The sequence below is a fragment of the Microtus pennsylvanicus genome, chromosome 2 (assembly GCF_037038515.1).
Source record: "Microtus pennsylvanicus isolate mMicPen1 chromosome 2, mMicPen1.hap1, whole genome shotgun sequence".
NCBI classification, from domain to species: domain Eukaryota; kingdom Metazoa; phylum Chordata; class Mammalia; order Rodentia; family Cricetidae; genus Microtus; species Microtus pennsylvanicus.
This window is the reverse complement of record NC_134580.1, coordinates 84,704,462-84,724,839: the sequence shown is the minus strand read 5'-3', so window position 1 is coordinate 84,724,839 and position 20,378 is coordinate 84,704,462. Positions and strand designations below refer to the sequence as shown.

General features: G+C 38.1%; 2 protein-coding genes across 6 annotated transcripts in view; one reads left to right on the top strand and one right to left on the bottom strand.

Annotated features, from left to right (window-relative positions):
• Immp1l (inner mitochondrial membrane peptidase subunit 1) overlaps positions 1-18,176 on the bottom strand; it is a 50,528-nt gene extending 32,352 nt beyond the window's left edge. For 2 of the 4 annotated variants that reach the window (XM_075961655.1, XM_075961652.1), the window contains exons 1-2: positions 18,070-18,176; positions 14,131-14,243 (exon numbers count right to left, since the gene is read on the bottom strand). The gene's annotated coding sequence lies outside the window, so the exon portion shown is untranslated. Of the gene's footprint in view, positions 1-3,359; positions 3,445-14,130; positions 14,244-18,069 lie in introns of all 4 variants that reach the window. The other 2 variants (XM_075961653.1, XM_075961654.1) reach the window with 2 other exon arrangements.
• Positions 18,177-18,296: 120 nt separating this feature from the next.
• Elp4 (elongator acetyltransferase complex subunit 4) overlaps positions 18,297-20,378 on the top strand; it is a 206,796-nt gene continuing 204,714 nt past the window's right edge. The window contains exon 1 of one of the 2 annotated variants that reach the window (XM_075961650.1): positions 18,297-18,535. In XM_075961650.1, the coding sequence (XP_075817765.1) occupies positions 18,325-18,535 (211 nt within the window). In that variant the 5' untranslated portion in view covers positions 18,297-18,324. The remainder of the gene's footprint in view (positions 18,536-20,378) is intronic. The other variant, XM_075961651.1, reaches the window with a different exon arrangement.

Sequence of the window (20,378 nt, the reverse complement as noted above, 5' to 3'; positions counted from 1 at the left end):
ACAGAGACGACTCACTGCACACTTGTGTACCAGGCGCTGCTGTAACTGCTCTACAGAGATGAGCTCACTGCACACTTGTGTACCAGACACTGCTGTAACTGCTCTACAGAGATGAGCTCACTGCACACTTGTGTACCAGACACTGCTGTAACTGCTCTACAGAGATGAGCTCACTGCACACTTGTGTACCAGGCACTGCTGTAACTGCTCTACAGAGATGACTCACTGCACACTTGTGTACCAGGCGCTGCTGTAACTGCTCTACAGAGACGACTCACTGCACACTTGTGTACCAGGCGCTGCTGTAACTGCTCTACAGAGATGAGCTCACTGCACACTTGTGTACCAGACACTGCTGTAACTGCTCTACAGAGATGAGCTCACTGCACACTTGTGTACCAGGCGCTGCTGTAACTGCTCTACAGAGACGACTCACTGCACACTTGTGTACCAGACACTGCTGTAACTGCTCTACAGAGACGACTCACTGCACACTTGTGTACCAGGCGCTGCTGTAACTGCTCTACAGAGATGAGCTCACTGCACACTTGTGTACCAGACACTGCTGTAACTGCTCTACAGAGATGAGCTCACTGCACACTTGTGTACCAGACACTGCTGTAACTGCTCTACAGAGATGAGCTCACTGCACACTTGTGTACCAGGCGCTGCTGTAACTGCTCTACAGAGACGACTCACTGCACACTTGTGTACCAGGCGCTGCTGTAACTGCTCTACAGAGATGAGCTCACTGCACACTTGTGTACCAGGCACTGCTGTAACTGCTCTACAGAGACGACTCACTGCACACTTGTGTACCAGACACTGCTGTAACTGCTCTACAGAGACGACTCACTGCACACTTGTGTACCAGGCGCTGCTGTAACTGCTCTACAGAGATGACTCACTGCACACTTGTGTACCAGGCGCTGCTGTAACTGCTCTACAGAGATGACTCACTGCACACTTGTGTACCAGACACTGCTGTAACTGCTCTACAGAGATGACTCACTGCACACTTGTGTACCAGGCGCTGCTGTAACTGCTCTACAGAGACGACTCACTGCACACTTGTGTACCAGGCGCTGCTGTAACTGCTCTACAGAGACGACTCACTGCACACTTGTGTACCAGGCACTGCTGTAACTGCTCTACAGAGATGAGCTCACTGCACACTTGTGTACCAGGCGCTGCTGTAACTGCTCTACAGAGACGACTCACTGCACACTTGTGTACCAGACACTGCTGTAACTGCTCTACAGAGACGACTCACTGCACACTTGTGTACCAGGCGCTGCTGTAACTGCTCTACAGAGATGAGCTCACTGCACACTTGTGTACCAGGCACTGCTGTAACTGCTCTACAGAGACGACTCACTGCACACTTGTGTACCAGGCGCTGCTGTAACTGCTCTACAGAGATGACTCACTGCACACTTGTGTACCAGGCGCTGCTGTAACTGCTCTACAGAGACGACTCACTGCACACTTGTGTACCAGACACTGCTGTAACTGCTCTACAGAGACGACTCACTGCACACTTGTGTACCAGACACTGCTGTAACTGCTCTACAGAGATGAGCTCACTGCACACTTGTGTACCAGGCGCTGCTGTAACTGCTCTACAGAGACGACTCACTGCACACTTGTGTACCAGACACTGCTGTAACTGCTCTACAGAGATGAGCTCACTGCACACTTGTGTACCAGGCACTGCTGTAACTGCTCTACAGAGATGACTCACTGCACACTTGTGTACCAGGCGCTGCTGTAACTGCTCTACAGAGATGAGCTCACTGCACACTTGTGTACCAGGCGCTGCTGTAACTGCTCTACAGAGATGACTCACTGCACACTTGTGTACCAGGCGCTGCTGTAACTGCTCTACAGAGACGACTCCCTGCACACTTGTGTACCAGGCGCTGCTGTAACTGCTCTACAGAGACGACTCACTGCACACTTGTGTACCAGGCGCTGCTGTAACTGCTCTACAGAGACGACTCACTGCACACTTGTGTACCAGGCGCTGCTGTAACTGCTCTACAGAGACGACTCATTGCACACTTGTGTACCAGGCGCTGCTGTAACTGCTCTACAGAGACGACTCACTGCACACTTGTGTACCAGGCGCTGCTGTAACTGCTCTACAGAGACGACTCACTGCACACTTGTGCATCTCACTTTACACACGAAGGAACCAAGGGGCAGAAAGTTTGAGAACAGCTCACCAATCAGAGTTCTTTGGCCCTAAGTTCTTTACCTATGCTATCCATCTCTAACTTCCAGTGAAAGAAATGTTTTTAGCAACTGTTAAATGGATGGGAGTAAAGAGTCACATGGAAAAAAAGAGAAGTTGGATTTGACAGTAAAGCCAACAAGAAAAACTGAACAGAGTGAAACGCAGAAGCCAGACCCAAGCTAAGAGATCCCACTATCCTTAGATGTTTGGGGGTATAGACACCAACTCTACAATCCTGTTTTAGCTCCAATGGCTAAAACAGACTAGGTGATTTCAGACTTTCCTAAACCACAAATGACCCACAAATGATGACTTAGGTATGGAATTTTTTGAGAAGGCATTTTGTTTCAAACATAGAGAAAAAAATTTCATGTGTCAAATATTGAGACTACAGTTTTCAGGCATTTAAGGAGACAACTAAGGAAATGATTAATATTATTTTGTTATCATTACTGCACCGATTATAAGAAGAGGACTCATTGTCACTTATATAAATGCTAATATTAACAAAATGTGAGCAGGGTGTGGTAGACTGGGAAGTGAAGGTAAGCAGATAAGTAAGTAGTTCAGCGTCATCTTCAGCTACACAAGTAATTTAAGGTCAGTCTGGAATACAAGAAACCTTTCTTCAAAAACAATTATAATGACATATGTACTTTCATTTTGACATATCTGAGATGAAATTACATTAAAAACACTATTTCCCATAGGAATATGAACATAAAGCAACTGTAAGACATATGTCTACTTCCGATCCTACATTGAGACTATGGTGACAAAGTGGAGACAAAGGCTTATTGACACACCCCTGCTACAGTGCAAGCTGCTCACTCACACAGCAGCCTCTCCAACAAGTAATTCAAATTCCTGCTGTATAAAAATCACCTTAGGACTGCTCATGAATTGATCAAATCTATACATACTAAATCTACTGTAAGATTTGTCCAGAGGATACTTTTCATGCTCCCAAACTGCATATTCAGGGCACTCTGATCCCATAATGTATAAAGATTTTATTAAGCCATCATCCTCAGTCTTAAAGCAGTAAACAAAGTTTTACTCCGACTACAGACTACAAAGTTATATTCACATAACTGAATATAAACAAAATCAAAAATACCTAATTCAGATTCTCGTGCTCTTGTCATAGTACCAATAATGACTCCTTGGGAGGAAAGAGACAGAACTTTAAGTTTGAAGAAGTCCTAGGAAGGAAACCCAGAAAAGGTCTTTGTACTGATATTTGAGGCCACAGAATCCTGCTCAACATCTTCAGAAATACAGTAAGATTTAACTATTTGAATTTTAAACTGTGAACTTTGGGATAATTATATACATTTTACAAACATCTACAGTTAAACAGATACTAACTGAAATGGAGGAGATAACATTTAGCACTACAATCCGCTGTCACTGCTGCCACACCCTAGCACAGAGCGGTCTTCAGAGTCTCTGAGTCAGTAAACCTCCAAAAAAAAGTTGATCGTGTCTTAATCAGCAATTTCTATCATTCCCAGATTGCTGTTTTGTTAAACCTAACATCCCTTTCAATATACTTCTCATTTTTCCTATCTTTTATCCCATTATTTTATCTTCCAAAATACCTTAACTCTTAGTGGCATTATTATGTATCATCCATGCTGCAAATTAAATTAGTACGTACCTTTCCAAGATGAATCAAATTCCTAAATTACCAAGATTTCTAAATTACATTTAAACGACCTATATGTATACAGAAGAATTTACAACACTGGTAAGACCTTACACGTTCATGTTGAATTTAATTAAGATGTACTTATTTTGGACCTTAAGGAAAAAAAATTCTAATAGAATATGAATGGCACCTAGGAAACTAAGTCTGAAGAGCCACCAAGTAAATAGCTTAACTTCAAGTATAAATTCCTGCTGTGCTGATTAAGAGCAAACTTCCAGGCAGTTTGTCTTGAAAAAAAAACAATACTTTAAAAAACAATTACACAATATGATTAACTATCACAGAGAGTTATCCTGAGGTGGTAAACTATCTAACTAAATAATACAAGTCTTATCATGATGAGGAAAGAAAGATTTCAGTCCCTGAATTTCATGGGTAGCTTTTCCTAATAATAAAACTTTAAGTAAATAGTTTTTCAAATAGTAAATACACCGCTCAAGAGAAACACTGTTACACTTTCTCCCCTATTTGTTTCAAATAGAGTAAAATGTCAAAGCGCACTTACAATATAGTAGTTTGACACGGGTTTCACCAAATCCAGTTAAGAGTGACAGCCTGGCAGGGAGAGCTGGCAGAACACTATTTATACCTACATTCCATTTGCCGGCTCTCCAGTAAAGACTACATAGAAGATATAGGTACTACATACAATCAGATGCAATAGGTGCATCTGTAAAGTGACTGTGCTTTATTCTTATAATATTACAAAAATACTTTAATCACCTATATTCAGTTAAAAATTTAAAGTTGAAAAACATTTAAACCACCATTTTTATAATCTATTTTTGAAATGTAAAGCTACTAGATCAAGAAGCACAATAAGATACAAGTCAAGTCCTCTGAATAAATATTTTTAAATTAACTACTCTGAGATCATAACACTGACAACACTAATTATCTTTTCTTGTCTCAGCAGTTATGGTGCATACTGTTTGGGTGACTGACGGGATAATTTCACTTCATTTTCTCTCAGTTTATTCTGAATAGTATAAAAGAAGAATATTAAAACAATTAACACCTCTAAACAAAGTATTTGATAAGGTTTTGGACAGAAATAAAATGTTAAAAAAATTAACCACTGAACTGATTTCCAGAGCAAATAACTCCAAATGAGAGCTGGACTGGGCACCACTCACCTCCAGCACAGCCACTCAGCACTGCACTAACTATCCTCAGCCCTGGCCATGCTGACACCATGCCTCTCCCCAAAGCCATTTCAAAAACAGTCTGAGTGAATGGTGTTTAAATATCAAAAATATGTATTACATATTTTAAATTACTAAATGTAATATTCACCAAAAACCATCATCAGCAATTCAAACAATCAAAAACAGGTATAATATATGCCAAAACAAATTATTTTCAATTTCCTATATCTATAAATATTTTTATTTTATCAATAATGGTCTTATATACAAAAGAATATGATAATATTTAATCTCATGTGCAAATCTTTACTAAACATCCACTACTTGGTCATTCAACTAGGAAAAAGTATAAGACATACCAAACAAGTTTTATATTTGAACAGTTTAATAAAATTTGAACCATGATACTCAGTTTGTGTATGTCACAAAATTTATGAATCACATTACTTATACATATTACAATAAAAGATATATTCTTTGCCTTGATCACCTCGTTTTTTGTTGTTGTTTATAAAATTAATCACAGTTAGCAGGGCAGAAATCGCTTTGAGCTTCATGAATGACATCCAAGAGATGGGAAAGGATTAGTTCTCAGTTGCTGCCAGTTATAACGCCAGGTGGCTTTTTCTGCAGTGAAGGTGTTACCGATAATCCCATTACACTGGTACTAAATCTTGCAGACATCAAAATTATCACCCAGGTTCCTTTTCATCCCATCCTTTCCAAATGACTGGAAATCGCTTCACCTGAAAGAAGTCAAATCCACATGCAGCTGCTGTTTTAGCAGGCAGCAAACTCCCTGAGAATGCCAGTCATGATTCAATTTTGCTGTGCTGGTGGCCCCCTATTCCCTGTCCAATAATACATCTGTTAAAAAATCCTACAGCTACAAATCAACTTTAATCCTACTAGGGACCTCATGTTGGTCTCGTCTTCCAAAAAGGCAGCAGGGTCTGCTGTCTATCTCTGCTAGTGTCTGGGGAATACCCTTTAAATCCCAGTCCTACTTAGAAGAATAAGCTAAGGATCACAAAACATGACCTCAGAAACCCTGATATGACTATATTCTGACCCAGAGGCATTCATTCTAGGTGAAGATTAGAACTTTGCATAATAAGATTACACAGCAAGTGAATGATATCAAGGGACTATCCATATGCAGCCGCCTGGTTCTGTATAGACAGCCTGTGCTACACAATATGCACCGCAGTGAAAGAGCTGGGTCTTTCTAGCTGAAATAAAATAGATTCACATAAATTAGTTGGCCATTTCCAGAGTCCTAAATCCCCTATTACATCTTTTATTGACAGCTCCTGTGAGGATAGCACAAATGTTACTCCTTTTTCTTCTGTGCTCCTGTAACATCATGCTCAGTAATTGAAATGTACATAGATTACGTCTTAAAATTAACGTCTTGTTTGCTGTAATCTTGGATTACAATCGACTATGTACATAATAAAATTAAGAAATCAATGGATGGATTTATCATCTCTAAGAAACTAGAGGTATTGTTTATAGAGTGGTTTAACATTTTGTGTCAGCACTTTAAATGCAAAAGTCACAGAGACTAGTCAATAAAATTTCAATGTGTCAAAGAGAACAACAGGCACTGGCTAACACCTACATAAAAATTAAACTGTGTGAAGATTAATTCATATCATTCAAAGTTCAAAAAGTGGAAAAAATTTAGGGATCTCATGAATATATGATAATCTCAAAGCTATATTCTAGTCAATTATTTATGCTAATGTCTACATTTTAAGATTTATTTTTGTTATTTTTAATTGATGTGTATGTAGGACTGTATCGGTGTGAGTGCAGGTGAACACTGAAGTCAAAAGAGGGCACGAGAACTCCTGAAGTCAGGAGTTACAGGTGGCTGTGAATCATCTGACATGCGAGCTGAGAATCAAATTTGGGTCTTATGCCAAGAGCATTACATGGTAGTAAGTACTGAGTAACGCCTTCAACTCAAGTTCTTCCAACTCAAGCCTACATTTCATTATAAAGTGGGTATGTTGTTTTCTGTTGTTGTTCATTTGGTTTTTGGAGATCGGGTTGTCCTGGCTGTCGTGGAACTTGCTCTGTAGATCAGGCTGACCTCAAACTCAAGAGATCCATCCACCTGTCTCTGCCTCCTGAGTGCTGGGATTAAAGGCATGAGCTACCACCACTCAGCTTTCTTTACATTGGGGTTTTTTAAAGCAAAAAACCCTAATCATTGTATAGCCACACTGTAAAATCACCTCATATTAATTGTAATTCAGGGTTTTATAATTCATAATTACATATTTAAAATACATCCCACTGAAATAATATCTCTCATAGTACCATAGACAGCATTTCAATGTAAAGAATTCTAGAGATATTTAGAAAACACTATTTCATAAGTCACCTTTCCTCTCCTAAGAGGTCACAGGTATGGCTCCAAGTAAATGTAAGAAAAGAAAGCTTCATGCCAACTGGCACAAGCGGCAATCTGGAAAAATCTAAGGGCATAAAAGGGAAGAGTTATATTTATTTTAAAAAGTGTTAAGGCTCCTTGTGTGATTCTTGTAGAACTTGACTCAAGGATACTTGAAAAGTGGCTTATTTGCTAAATTTCATTTACTCTTAATTTCTGAAGAACGTTCCTCATTCATTACACTGGCCATTATTGCATTATCATAGTATATTTAAGCCTACCTACATGCTACCTAGTCAGTACCCAGGAGTCAGGTGAGAAAATTCTGATATTTTTATGTTAAGTGGTATTATTGGCAGAACTGTAAACAAACATAATTCAATTTTATAGCATGTGAATATTCTTTAGATATCGTGAGTATATCATTAGAAAAATAACAAGGAATGCAAAGATTATGTATGTTGATTTTTATTTTTACACTACTCAATAAAGTGGTCACTGGCCCCGTGAGGCTGTTGAGTACTTTAAATGTGATCAGCTTAAATTGACATATACTATACAACACAATGAATTCTGAAGACAGAAAAAAATAGTGAGAAAACTACAATAATTAAATTTTTTCTATTGACACACGTTGAATAGTTAGGCAATTATTGGTTATGGCTGATTAAGGAAAACATTACACGGTTCACATTGAGTTGTCACTGGACAATACTGTGTTGGTAGTCACACATTTTCACAGCTTCTTCCTGTGTTGGTTAGCTCTTGGCAACTTGACACAACTAGAGTTACCTGGGAAGAGGGAACCCCAATTGAGGAACTGCTTCCATCAAATTGGCCTGTGAACAACTTTGGGGGCATTTTTTTAAATTAATGATTGATGTGGAAGGGCTCAGCCCCTTGTGAGAAGTGGCAGGTGGTCATGGGAGATGTAAGAAAAGAGACTGACCAACCCATGTTTCCCGAGCAAGAAAGTAAGTATTTTCCAATGTTCGTGCTTGTGCCCAAGTTCCTACCATAGTCAACGATGGACTATAATGGGGATGAGAATGCTAAAAATACCATTTCCTCCCCGAACTGCTTTGGGTCATTGTGTTTCTCAGAGCAATTGAAAACAAATAAGGACAGTTCCTAAGCGAAATGAAATTGTACAAGGTAGCACTAGAGCAGAGAGTTACTGAGGGAAAACAGTGTCAAAACTGACAGATAATCTTAGAGAAGACAGTATAGAAACTTGTCATACAAATCTCTATTGAATGTTTCTAGCTTAAAGGAATGGTAGAAGATGAGATTTCCCTAACTGCTGGCCATTGTAAACATAAAAGGAATCATGATGTGTCAAGTTAAAAACAAATGCTTCAATAAAGTAAATCTAGGTTTGGTTTGGGCTGTTTATTTATTAATGAGACAGGATCTCAGTATGTGGTATCAGCTGGCTTCAAACTCATGGTGATTCTCCTGACTCAGCCACAGAATTACTGGAATTACAAGCATATGACAATAATTTTTTTCAGAAGTTTTTCATCCTCTCAAATAGAATTACAATACAAATGCAAATTTAAAAATATATCTCTCCTGAGCTACTTCTGCATGTTACACAGGAATGCAATAGAGAGCAGCTTAAAAACATGTCTGGGTTTATAAAGGACGACAATTTTTTTATATAAATATAAAATTGTTTATACTCAAAACTTTTCAACATAATTTAGTAGAAGAGAATAAAGCATTTAGTATATTTCAGAATATTAGAAAAATCAGAGATTAATTTTATAAACTATTAGTAAGCTGCTTTTCCATGTCTTTTCATCATATCCATTAATGTTTTTAAGCTTTCACTTAAAAATGGTTCAATAAAAACAACACATAAAAACAGTGAAAATATGCAACATATGCCTAACAACTAAAAAAGAGAATGACTCATTTACAACAACTACAGTCAAACCATAATATGATTAAAATATAAAGTCTATTTCCACCAAGTATTCAAGTGTGATTTTAACTATATGATGCAAATTAAAGTACTTAAGGTACTACTAGCTTGCTTAAAAGTTGTTTTTTTAATAGTTATTCCATTACAATATTTATTTAACATATAACACTACTGATGAAATAAGATGGTTAAAATTTAATCTATTCTTTAGGGTTTAATTATGCTATTTTTCTCTATCCTCTTAAAATTATTTAAGTTTAGCATTTTCCAGTTACAAGTATCATATAGGTACACACACACACACACACACACACACACAAGCAAATGAAATAACAGTAACAAAAAAACCCTTTCTAACCATCAATAGATGAGTGCAATGATATTCATTCTAAGTTAATCTCCAGACATCCAAATTCATGAATAAAAATTCATCAGTTTTAAATACACTGAGCCTATTAAGCAAGAACAAAAGCATATGCACAAAAGAGCTTTTAATATATTTCAAAGCCCACAAGAGCCATGGTCTCATTAAAATTATAAATTACACAAACATGGAATGAAGATTCAAACGGCAGTGCAGCTAAGCAGATTACAGAAAAGCCCGCGTTCCATATGATAACACACCATGGCCCTCCCAGATGGGGGCTTGGAACAAAAAGGCCATCACCACAGTTAGGGAAAACCTCCTTGTGATCTCTGGTTTCTGTTCAGCACATGACAGCCAAATAATATGTTGATTATTCTGTTTGTGCTGCTAAGCTTGTACGATGGAATAAAAGCGATATGATCTATTGTGAACCCAATGCTAATGTGTTGCTCCACTCATAAGTAATATATTGATTTTATTTTGAAATTATCTTTTATCTGAATATCAGCTTTTAAATGCATGAATTAAAATAAAAGACAGAATAAAATAATAGTTCATTTGATACTTTAAACTAAAAAATGCAATTGACAAGTAAAAACCAAGCTTAGTGAGAAGTCAGGTCTAATCTAATCACCCACCTTTCTTTAACTTCTGCATTGTGATGAGAGTGCATTTTAAAATATGTCTTAAAATGGAAAATTATTCTCATTATGAAATATAAAAGTAACACAGTAATAATTAACTTACTAATATATATTAGTGACAAGATAAAAGCAAAATAATTAGGGTATTCAAAAACATAATTCCATAATGTAAATAGCACACATTAGAACATATAGTGACATTTTGAAAAAAATATAATTGAAGTCTCATAAATGTTTACAACTTAACCACAAATAATAATCATATGGTCCTACTTAAAATAATTTAGAAGACACTTAAAATTTTTAACTGGAGCTGCCAGCATTAATACATTGCCTTGGTGACAAGAAGCTAAAATCTAATTTTACTTTCCATTAAAAATGTATATTTAATATGCTAATCTTTAATAGAGGGAATTATACCTAATTTAGGTTACTAGGATTATCTACAAATGCTTCATGAAATTATATATTCATAAATAGGCATTCATGAATATAAGTGTCACTAACATGGAAAGCTGTACATTTGTTTTTCTACTCCAAAAATTTCTTTCTGATAACACAGTAGATTCTCCTTAAAGACAAATAACAAAACAAAGTAGCAACAAAAGAAGCACAATCAACAAATGTGGATAAACAGTCCTATTCTCTTAAGGAGTTATTTTGCAAAAAATGACCCTTCGTCACCTAAGTCCATTTCCCTTGGCCCTCTCTCCAGATATAGTCTTAAGTCCAAAAAATGGAGCAAAATTGCCACACAAGAAAATACAGTCTAGAATGGTTAAGTCTAAAGGACAAAATAAAGATATGCTTAGAAAACTTAGCAAATAACATACCTAAACTTATACAATTAATATTTCTGTATCTATCTATATATTCAATCTTAAATAATATCTAACAATAGGTCACCTTAGCATACATTTAAGGTCTTTAATAAAACAAATTAAACTTACATCATTCCCTTCCATCACTCCATAACTGTTTTTGTCAAGATGGATCAAATTTCTCATATTCCTTTAAAGTATCACTGTAATTATCTTGGAATGATAACTATATTCCAGATGAACATATCATTTATCGGTAATAAATTTTATTTTTATTTATGTTTGATTTTTGAGACAGGATCTCACTATGTAGTCCCTGTTGGCCTAGAACTGCTATGTAGATGAGGCTGGTCTTGAACTCAGTGATCTTGCTGAGATGGCTCCCAAATGCTGGGATTACTGGCATGCACCACCACACCCATCCCAGACAGTTGATTTTGCTTTTATTTTTTTGTGTATGAGAGTGTACCCGAGCCTATGTATGTGCACCACATGTACACAGTGGCTACAGAAGCCAGGAGAGAGTACTAGATATCCTAGCACTAGAGTTATGGGTGGTAGTTCACTGCCATGTGGTTGCTGGTATTCTAAATCAGGTCCTCTGGAGTAAGTGCTTTGAACTACTTGGCCACCATTCTAGCCCATCTGAAATATTTTGTAAAAGGTGACAGTAACCATGACTTTTGACGAATGTTCATTGCAATGGCTTTTAAAATTGCCTAAGAATAAACACACCAAATAGTAGCTAAATGCAGAAAGTCTGAATTGGTATTCACAGCGAAGGGTTAATATGAAAGAATAAAGATGAACGTAACACAGATGATGCTTTAAAACAAAATGTTGAGTGAATAAGATAATAGATACTATTTTATAAAGAAAAAAGAGGCAGGTGGTGGTAGCTTTTAATCCCAGCACTCAGGAAGCAGAGGTGGGTAGATCTCTGTGAGTTAAGGGCCAGCCTAGTCTACAAAGCGAGTTCTAGGACAAACAAGACCACACAGAGAAACCCCATCATGAAAAACAAAAACAAACAAACAATCAGAAACTCTCTGGGGCTGGAGAGATGGCTCAGAGGTTAAGAGCCCTGACTGCTCTTTCAGAGGTACTGAGTTCAATTCCCAGCAACCATATGGTGGTTCACAACCATCTATAATGAGATCTGGTGCCCTCTTCCAGACAGAACACTGTATACATAATAAACTTTTTTTTTTTAAAAAAAAGTGGTACATAGAAATATGTACAAGCAAAAAAAAAGCACCCATATAAACACACACGCAAAAAAGCACCCACATAAAAAACACACATGCAAAAAAAATTAAGAAAAAGAGTCAAAATATAAACATATTGCTTAGGAACATACATGAAAACTAAAAATTATATATAATTAATATAAATACAGCAAAAGGTAGACAATTTGTTACCTCTAAAGAAATGAGAGACTAAGCTAGACACGGTAAAATAGTCAACAGTCTCAGGATGCTTGAGGACAGGAATGGGAAACCATCAATAGTTAGACTCCTCTGCTCCCTAGGGAGAGGGGGAGTGAGGGAAGGGAGAGAACTGCATTAGATTACAGAGTGCTAGTGATGCTCCAGGCGTATGGGGATTTGGGTTTGTTATACAGGTATTCACAATTAGTCCACATATTTGCCTGTGTTTCTTCATAACCTTACATTATGCAATGTAGTTTTAAATTATGTATTATCTGTGATAACGTATTCTTATCATGTATTCTTGCAATTTTTTTGGCTGAGAAAGAAAAGGTTCTTTCTCTTATTAAAAACAATTTACATTTTTGACCCACTTTTACAATTTTTGCTGCAATATTGTAATAACAAAGAACCATTACTATGCCTACTTCTTGATAATTCCAATTAAGTACGATTTTCACATGCTAGCAATAGCTGTAAAAATATGGGAGGCTTGTAAATAATGTAAAAACAGTTGTTCTGTTTAACTTTCACTTATGGACTTAATGCTATTTCTGTCACTTTTTCTTCTTTTCAAACTAAAAATGCATACTTACTCTAAAAATTCCAGATTACAACCAGATAATTTTGTGCAAGTTGCACTGACAAAAAACTAAGAATATTTAGCTTGAAAATAGGAGAAATATAGATTCTTCTCTCATATGCTTTAAATCAATTTTAGAAGAACTTTTGTATATGTATGATAAGGTCTATAACGGGTTAGCTGCAGATACAATATTTGATGTCAGACCCACTGTCACTCTGTGAAGTATACTTTCTACATGCTACCAAACATAGCACCTGGAATAGGGTAAACAACAAGGTATATAATATTTTAAAACATCTATGAAACATAAAGCATGGGTTGTTCATTTAAATAGATCTAATACGATCTAGTTTGCATAGACGGAAATAATTTTGTTTCTACAATGGCATATGGGAACACAATTGTTATAACAGGTATTATTATTATAATAATATACCTGACCTACACTACAAATCAACACACACACAATTAAAGAAGTTATTTAAGGCCCACATTGACAGGCATCCCTGAATATATGTTTGCAGACCTTTAAATGCCACTAAACAGAAAGCAACCAACAAACATGAGAGGATCAGCCTTCTCATTGCATTATACTAGATTGCCAACACCGTGGCACAGTATAGTGCTACTTTGAGGACAGCTTTTGTGAATGTAGCAAGAACCCCTGGTATGGGGAGGAAGAGCAGTCAAGCAGTTCTTTGCTCACCTACTTAGTGCCAACCTTAGAAAGCCACATTTTGTCCAGCAGGGAGCAGCCTTACAACAGCCAAAGGACTTAACTTGAACATGAAACCCACAGAAATAGAGGCTTTTTTTTCCTTCTTTTTTTTTTTTAAAGTCCACTTACCATAGGTCTGTTCTACAATTCATTCAACGTTAGCGTAGTTGCAAGGATTTCAGGAAAACCCAAATCTAAAGCAGGTCTCGAGGCACATGTGAGTCATCCATGGTTGCAGATTCCTAAAGCAGTAAATCAAAGAAAGGTGTTAGGTTTTCTCGGACCAATGCTGGGCTACATTAATGTACGGTGCGAGTAGACATTTCTCAGGGAATTGTATCTTTCTTTAAGTGAGGCAGCAGGAGTCTTCACAATAGATATTCAATAGCATTGGACTTTTATCAAATGATAATATTAAAGTCTTTTATCTAAATGAGGACTTAAGAAGAAAGAAGTGAAAAGACAAAACAGGATAGCAGGTTCGATAAAAAGCTGGGCACTGCAGCCAAGGAGTCGATGAGACAGCCATGCAGACTGTTACAGATCAGCATATCTAATGGCATCTTTTCTTTGTGGACAGGGATTTTCTATGTAGTCTTGGTTGTCCTGGAACTTGCTTTGTAGACCATATTGCTTCAACTCAGAGATTTTCCCGCCCGCAGAGTGCTTGGATTAAAGACCAGACGCTACCATGTTCGGCTAATTTTAAAAGTGTAAACATAGTAGAAATTAGTTTATAATGCTGTTGTAAAAAATGATTAATCATTTAATGAATATGATGACTGCACATGATGATACTATAGAAAAACTCAGTCAATTGAAGGGCAAAATATTTTTAATGTGAAAAACCTATGATATAATTAGCTATCATAACTCAGCATCAGTTTTTATGACTTACAGACACAAATAATTGTCTCTGCTTCTACTTGAAATGCCAAAGTTTGGATTGCATTGCATGGCTTTCCAGTGGCCACACCAAAAAAACCAATTTCTGCTTTCAAAAGATGATTATCAATCTTCAAGTACATATAATTTGGGATTTTTGTGTAAAGGTCTGCTTAAATATATTCATTCATTTATTTATAGGGACTATATCTAACCTTAATCTCATTGTATTGCAAGTCTCAAACACTTTTATATTTATGCTACTCATATAACTATTTTCTTAGTTATGCAAGCATTTGAATCCTTCCCAAATATTTTAGAGTCAACATCAAAATAGCCAAACTTCACCTTTGTTCCAATCAGTTAAAGTCCACCATGATTTTAATAAAGAGGTGGTTTAAGATCTTGTTATAACAACGCATACTGGGCAAGAAATTTCTTTAAATCAACAGAACTTTAGTGTTATTAATATGTATACATATATACAATATCCTTAACAACTTCTAGTATAAAGGCTGAAAGAAAGTGATTTCTCCAGCACCCTCAAGTACTGATAGTAACACAAAGAGTATTAGCATGTTAAGAAACACGTTTATTGGGAGGGGAGTGCAGGCCTGCCATAGCATCCATGGGGAGAGCGGTAGGAAGACAGCTTGCTTGAACTGGTTCTCTCCTTCTACCATGTGGTCCTAGAGGGGGAACGCTTGGTAGCAAACACTTTTAATCATCAAGAAATCTCATCAATCCATGAGCCATCTCGTCAATTCATGAAATAATTTTATCAACTAATTATGCATCAGCTCTTTATTTTTGTAAATACATTTCACAAAAGTTTGTATATAAATGACTATTATCCAAAAGAGACTTGAGAGGATTGAGTAATGTCTTACTTCCCAAATTAATATCTACTTAGAATCATAGCACGTGACTATATATCACTTGCAACGTAATTAAGGTAAGGCTCAACATGAGATCATACTAGATTAGAGAGGTAATAAATCTAATATGAATGGCCTAATAAAAGACAGAGAACAATACACAGTGCCATGAGTAGAAGACATTATATAACTGGTGGCAGAGACTGGAGCTATGGTTTCACAACCAAGAATATCAAGAGCCAGCAGAAGCCAGAAAGGCAGAGTCATTCTTAAATATCTGGAATGAATATGGCCCTGCTGACATGCAGACCATACTTTTTACTTTTGATGTTCTGAAAAAGTTAGCTTTCTGTGAAGCCACCAAGTATATATCAGCTCCTTATGGAAATTCTTGTAGATTCGGGTGTTGCTAATTCGGGTGTTCTAAATTCTTGTAGAAGTGGGGTGTTGCTCTAGCAGATACTAACAACAGAAAAGCTTAGATTGCTTAAGGCTATATGTAGAAATACACACCTCTCTTCCGAGTATCACACCTACGGGAGATCCTGGTTCAAAATCACAAGTTTAATAACACTTCTTTCAAAAGTAGCTCTGAAACATTAGTATGTTTAACTATTACAAGTAAACACTGAAGACGGTGAGGAGCTTGACCATACTAGAGACCTTGAAGGGTTACTAGAATATAAGGTATATAAAATCAGGTCGAAAACAGTACAGCATACAGGCAGACAAACAACAGTTCATACAATAAATCTTGAAGCTGCCATTTACTTTTGTGGGGCAACATAAAGAAGTGCCATACTCTTGACTTTCAAATGGCTCAAAGGAAAAGACTATGCTGTGACATATGAAAACTACACGAAACTCCAATTTCAACTTCTAACAATAGCTGTGCTCAACCGCAAATGCCAGCTCTCGTGGTTTACTCATGAAGAGACGAGCAGCTTCCAAAAGCATACATAGCCTTCTATTTGTTAGTCATTCAAATGACTGTTGAGGACTTGCTTTCTGCTTAGACCATTAAAAATATAAGGATACGTATCCTACGTACTGGTGACATATTAGAGATGAAAGCAGCCATTATCAAATCTTTCTGGTTGATGGGTTGTTGCTAAACCTTGAGATTTGTTGCCCCCCCCGGAATATAATTCTTTACTTTCTATTTTTGTCTGTTTGTTTTTTAGAAATGGGTCTTATGGAGCTAACACTAACCATCAACACCTGATTCTCCTTCTCCACCTCATTAGGATAATAGGATTGAGTTCAGGCCTGAATATGATGCAAGCAGGCAGGGGAAGCAGGAAGGAAGGAAAAAAGGAAAAAAAATACAAAGTAAAGTTGTTGTGACAGCATTCCCCCTTAGTCCCAGCACCAGAAGGAAAAGGCAGGAAAATTCTGTGAGACCCAGCCATTCACGGCTATATAGTGAGACTGTGCCTCAAAACGAATGAATAATGAATGGATGGATGGATGGATGGATGAATCCATGTATCATTCATCACTGTCAACAGTAATTCGGTATCACAAGTGTTGACTCGGAACTCATTTTTAGTTCAAACATTGCTCATCTAGAACGCCTTTTAAAAATCACTTAACCAATTCCTCCTCCAGTTCTCATCTGAAAAAGAAAAATTAAACCACACAACTCTAAATTACATGGGTTTTTCTCCCACAAATAAAAAGTGAAGTAGGACCCCTCGCCACGAAGATCTCGCAACCACTAGAAAATGAATCTAATTCTTCTCAGATGTCAGGGGAGGGAAACCTTAGGTAGTTTCTGGTTTTCTGCAGCTGCTTCAGAGAGCGACAATTAAATGTGTGAAGAAGGTTGTCAGAGTAACACCTGTCATTCACACTGCTTAGGAAAGACTCTCCAAGATTTCCAGAGATCCTAATTAAAACTAAGGAAAGCTGGTCTTGCCAGAGAGGTATAGTCTATCAGACCGGGAAGAAAGCCCAGTGGCTTTGACGTTCCTAAAGGGAAGTTTCTAAGTCAAGTCCTGGGCTCTAACAGGCTAAGCCCAGGCGCTCACCAGCCACTGGGGTCACCCTTACATCCTTTCCAGACGGCACAACCATTCGAGAAAAGATGGTCTCGCGTGGGGAAGACGGGGATAACTTTCCTTAGAAACCAGAAAGGCGAGAGAAGAGCCTCTCCCCGGTGCTAAACATCAAGGGAAATGAGAGCTCTCCAACCGGCAGTGGCTAGCGAAGCCCCGCGGGCGAATGGCTCCTCCAGCCTTTTCGGTAACTCCGCGTGAACGCGGGCGCTCGCAAACCACGGATGCCCAAGGACAGTACCCACCTGCGGCCCCAAACACCAACCAGAAGTTCCTCAACCAGAACTCTACCGGACCTGGTCAACCCGGGACGCGTCCAAGCCTCCTGCTTGACGTACAGAGCACTTTTCAGCAATAGGCCTGGCGATTGGCTGAGTAGCAAGGGAATTCTCATTTCTATTGGCTATCAGTGGAGCGTAGGCGGGACTTTGGGGCTGTCTCTGACGGGCCAGTCGCTCGAGTTCCCAGAGTTCCTATTGGCTCTTCGCGGGAGCTTCAAGATGGCGGCGACAGCTACCTGCGGCGCGGGCGTCCCGAGCCTGGCATCCACAGCCGGCCAGAGCGGCACCTTCAGCTTCCAGAGGAAGAGCAAGGCCTCAGGGGCTGACGGAGGTGGCCCTCGGCTGCTGTCCATTGCGGGCACGCGACCGTCGGTGCGGAATGGACAGCTGCTGGTGTCAACCGGGCTCCCAGCCCTGGACCAGCTCCTAGGTCGGTTCAGATGGAAGATGAGGGCACATCCCAGGGAAGACTTGGGGAGGGACCCCCGGGGCAGCCCCTCATCCCCACGCCGTGCCAGCCCTGCTCACCCCTTTCCCCTTCACAAACGTGGTCAGGGTAGCCTGCTATGATAGAGACAGGGGGCGGAAGACTTGCATGGAGATGTCTTGAGATATGTGCACTAAGCCCGCATTGGGACCCACAACCCTTAACTCCGCTCTACCCAGAAACTCATTTCTAGATGACCAGGACTCCCTACGTGCTTTTACCCTAAAGTGATTCCTAATGAAAAAGAAACATGGAAAGGAATTGACTTTTAGAATCCTCTGCTGGTCTCCATGACACTCTCCCTCCTATCCAGGTAGCTTAAAGCTAGGACTAACCTACAAAACTTCTTAGCGTTGTAAGAGAAGGGTTTCTTTAGAAAATGCTGAAAGCTTTCCCCTCTATTTCCCCCCCACTGTGGGCCAGTTAGCTCCTTAAATCGTAAGCGGTGTTGGGTCTAGAAGAGTGGATGTCAAAGATGAGTGTTGGCTCAAAGGAGTGACAGTCCTTGATATTCAGATAGTTCTGCCCCCGAGTATCCTCAGTATGTTCATAAGTTATGTCTGAATGCTGCTTCTTAAACACAGATGTGTGCTTACATTTTGTAAGCTATTTTTCATAGTATTTGCTATGTGTCTGTTACATATGGTACATTTGCATAATATATTACAATTGCCACTGCTTCTTCTTGTACTTAATTTAGGCTTTTCTCTGGGTTATATTCCAGGCTTATAAAGTAAGTTTATCAAATAACAAGACAAGCTTCAGAAACAGTATGGTTTCTTGATTCTATTATGTCTTGTTCTGAATGGATTCTGATTGTTTTCTACATAAATTTAAAGTAGTTTTACGTAATTGTTTTAAACCCATTGAGTTGTGTGAGGCTAAAAACAGAATTCAAAATGCATAGTTGGTGAATATTCATTTTACTTTTTTCCCTTATGGCCTTAGTTGTTATCCTAGGTTTGAACCAAACCTTAGAGGACTGGACCATTTGAGTGAACTCTTATCCAGACAGAAATTAATCTGTAAGCTTTAATGACAGTAGATCTTTTCTATCAGTCTAACCTGTCAATCATTTCTACTCCTTAAATGTTCATATTTTTAATTGAATGGGATAGGTACATTTATTCAGTAGGTAGTAATCAAACCCTATGAACAAAAAGGCTGCATTTTCAGTACTGGGCCTTCATTTTCTCATTAAAATAGCAAAATGTGCCTAGACCCGAGCTTGACACTCCGTAAATTTTTATACGATCTTGATTGAAAAGAAGAAGGGAAAAAAGACAAAAGTAATGGTAAGTATGAAAGATCGAGTTTGGCTTTTGAGCTCCAAAAACTGATTCAGAGATTTAGTGGTATGAATATTCACAAAACTCCAGACCAAGGGTGCTGAGCTTCAGATTCCCGTTTGGGCATCTCTGTAGTTAGAGCCCTGCTATTGCTAATTTTTGAGAACGATTTTCAGGGAGTTCTGACAATTTACTGAACTTAAGATTAATTATTTAACTGCATTTTCTTCACACCTGCCAAAAAGAACCGAGGGCACTGTGTCTCTACAGAGACATATACTTGATCGATAATGTTTGAAATTTTAAGAAATGCTTGGGCAGTGGACAATTCTCATATTTGAGTATAACATGCTGAAAATTAGTGCTGACTAAGCTCAAAATAGTATCAGTTGTTGAAATGTGTGTATTGCATGATTGAAGTTAATTTGCAAAGTACATAGAAATTCAGAATGCTGTAATAATATTACCGCATTTGGGTTAATAAATATGCCCAGTTG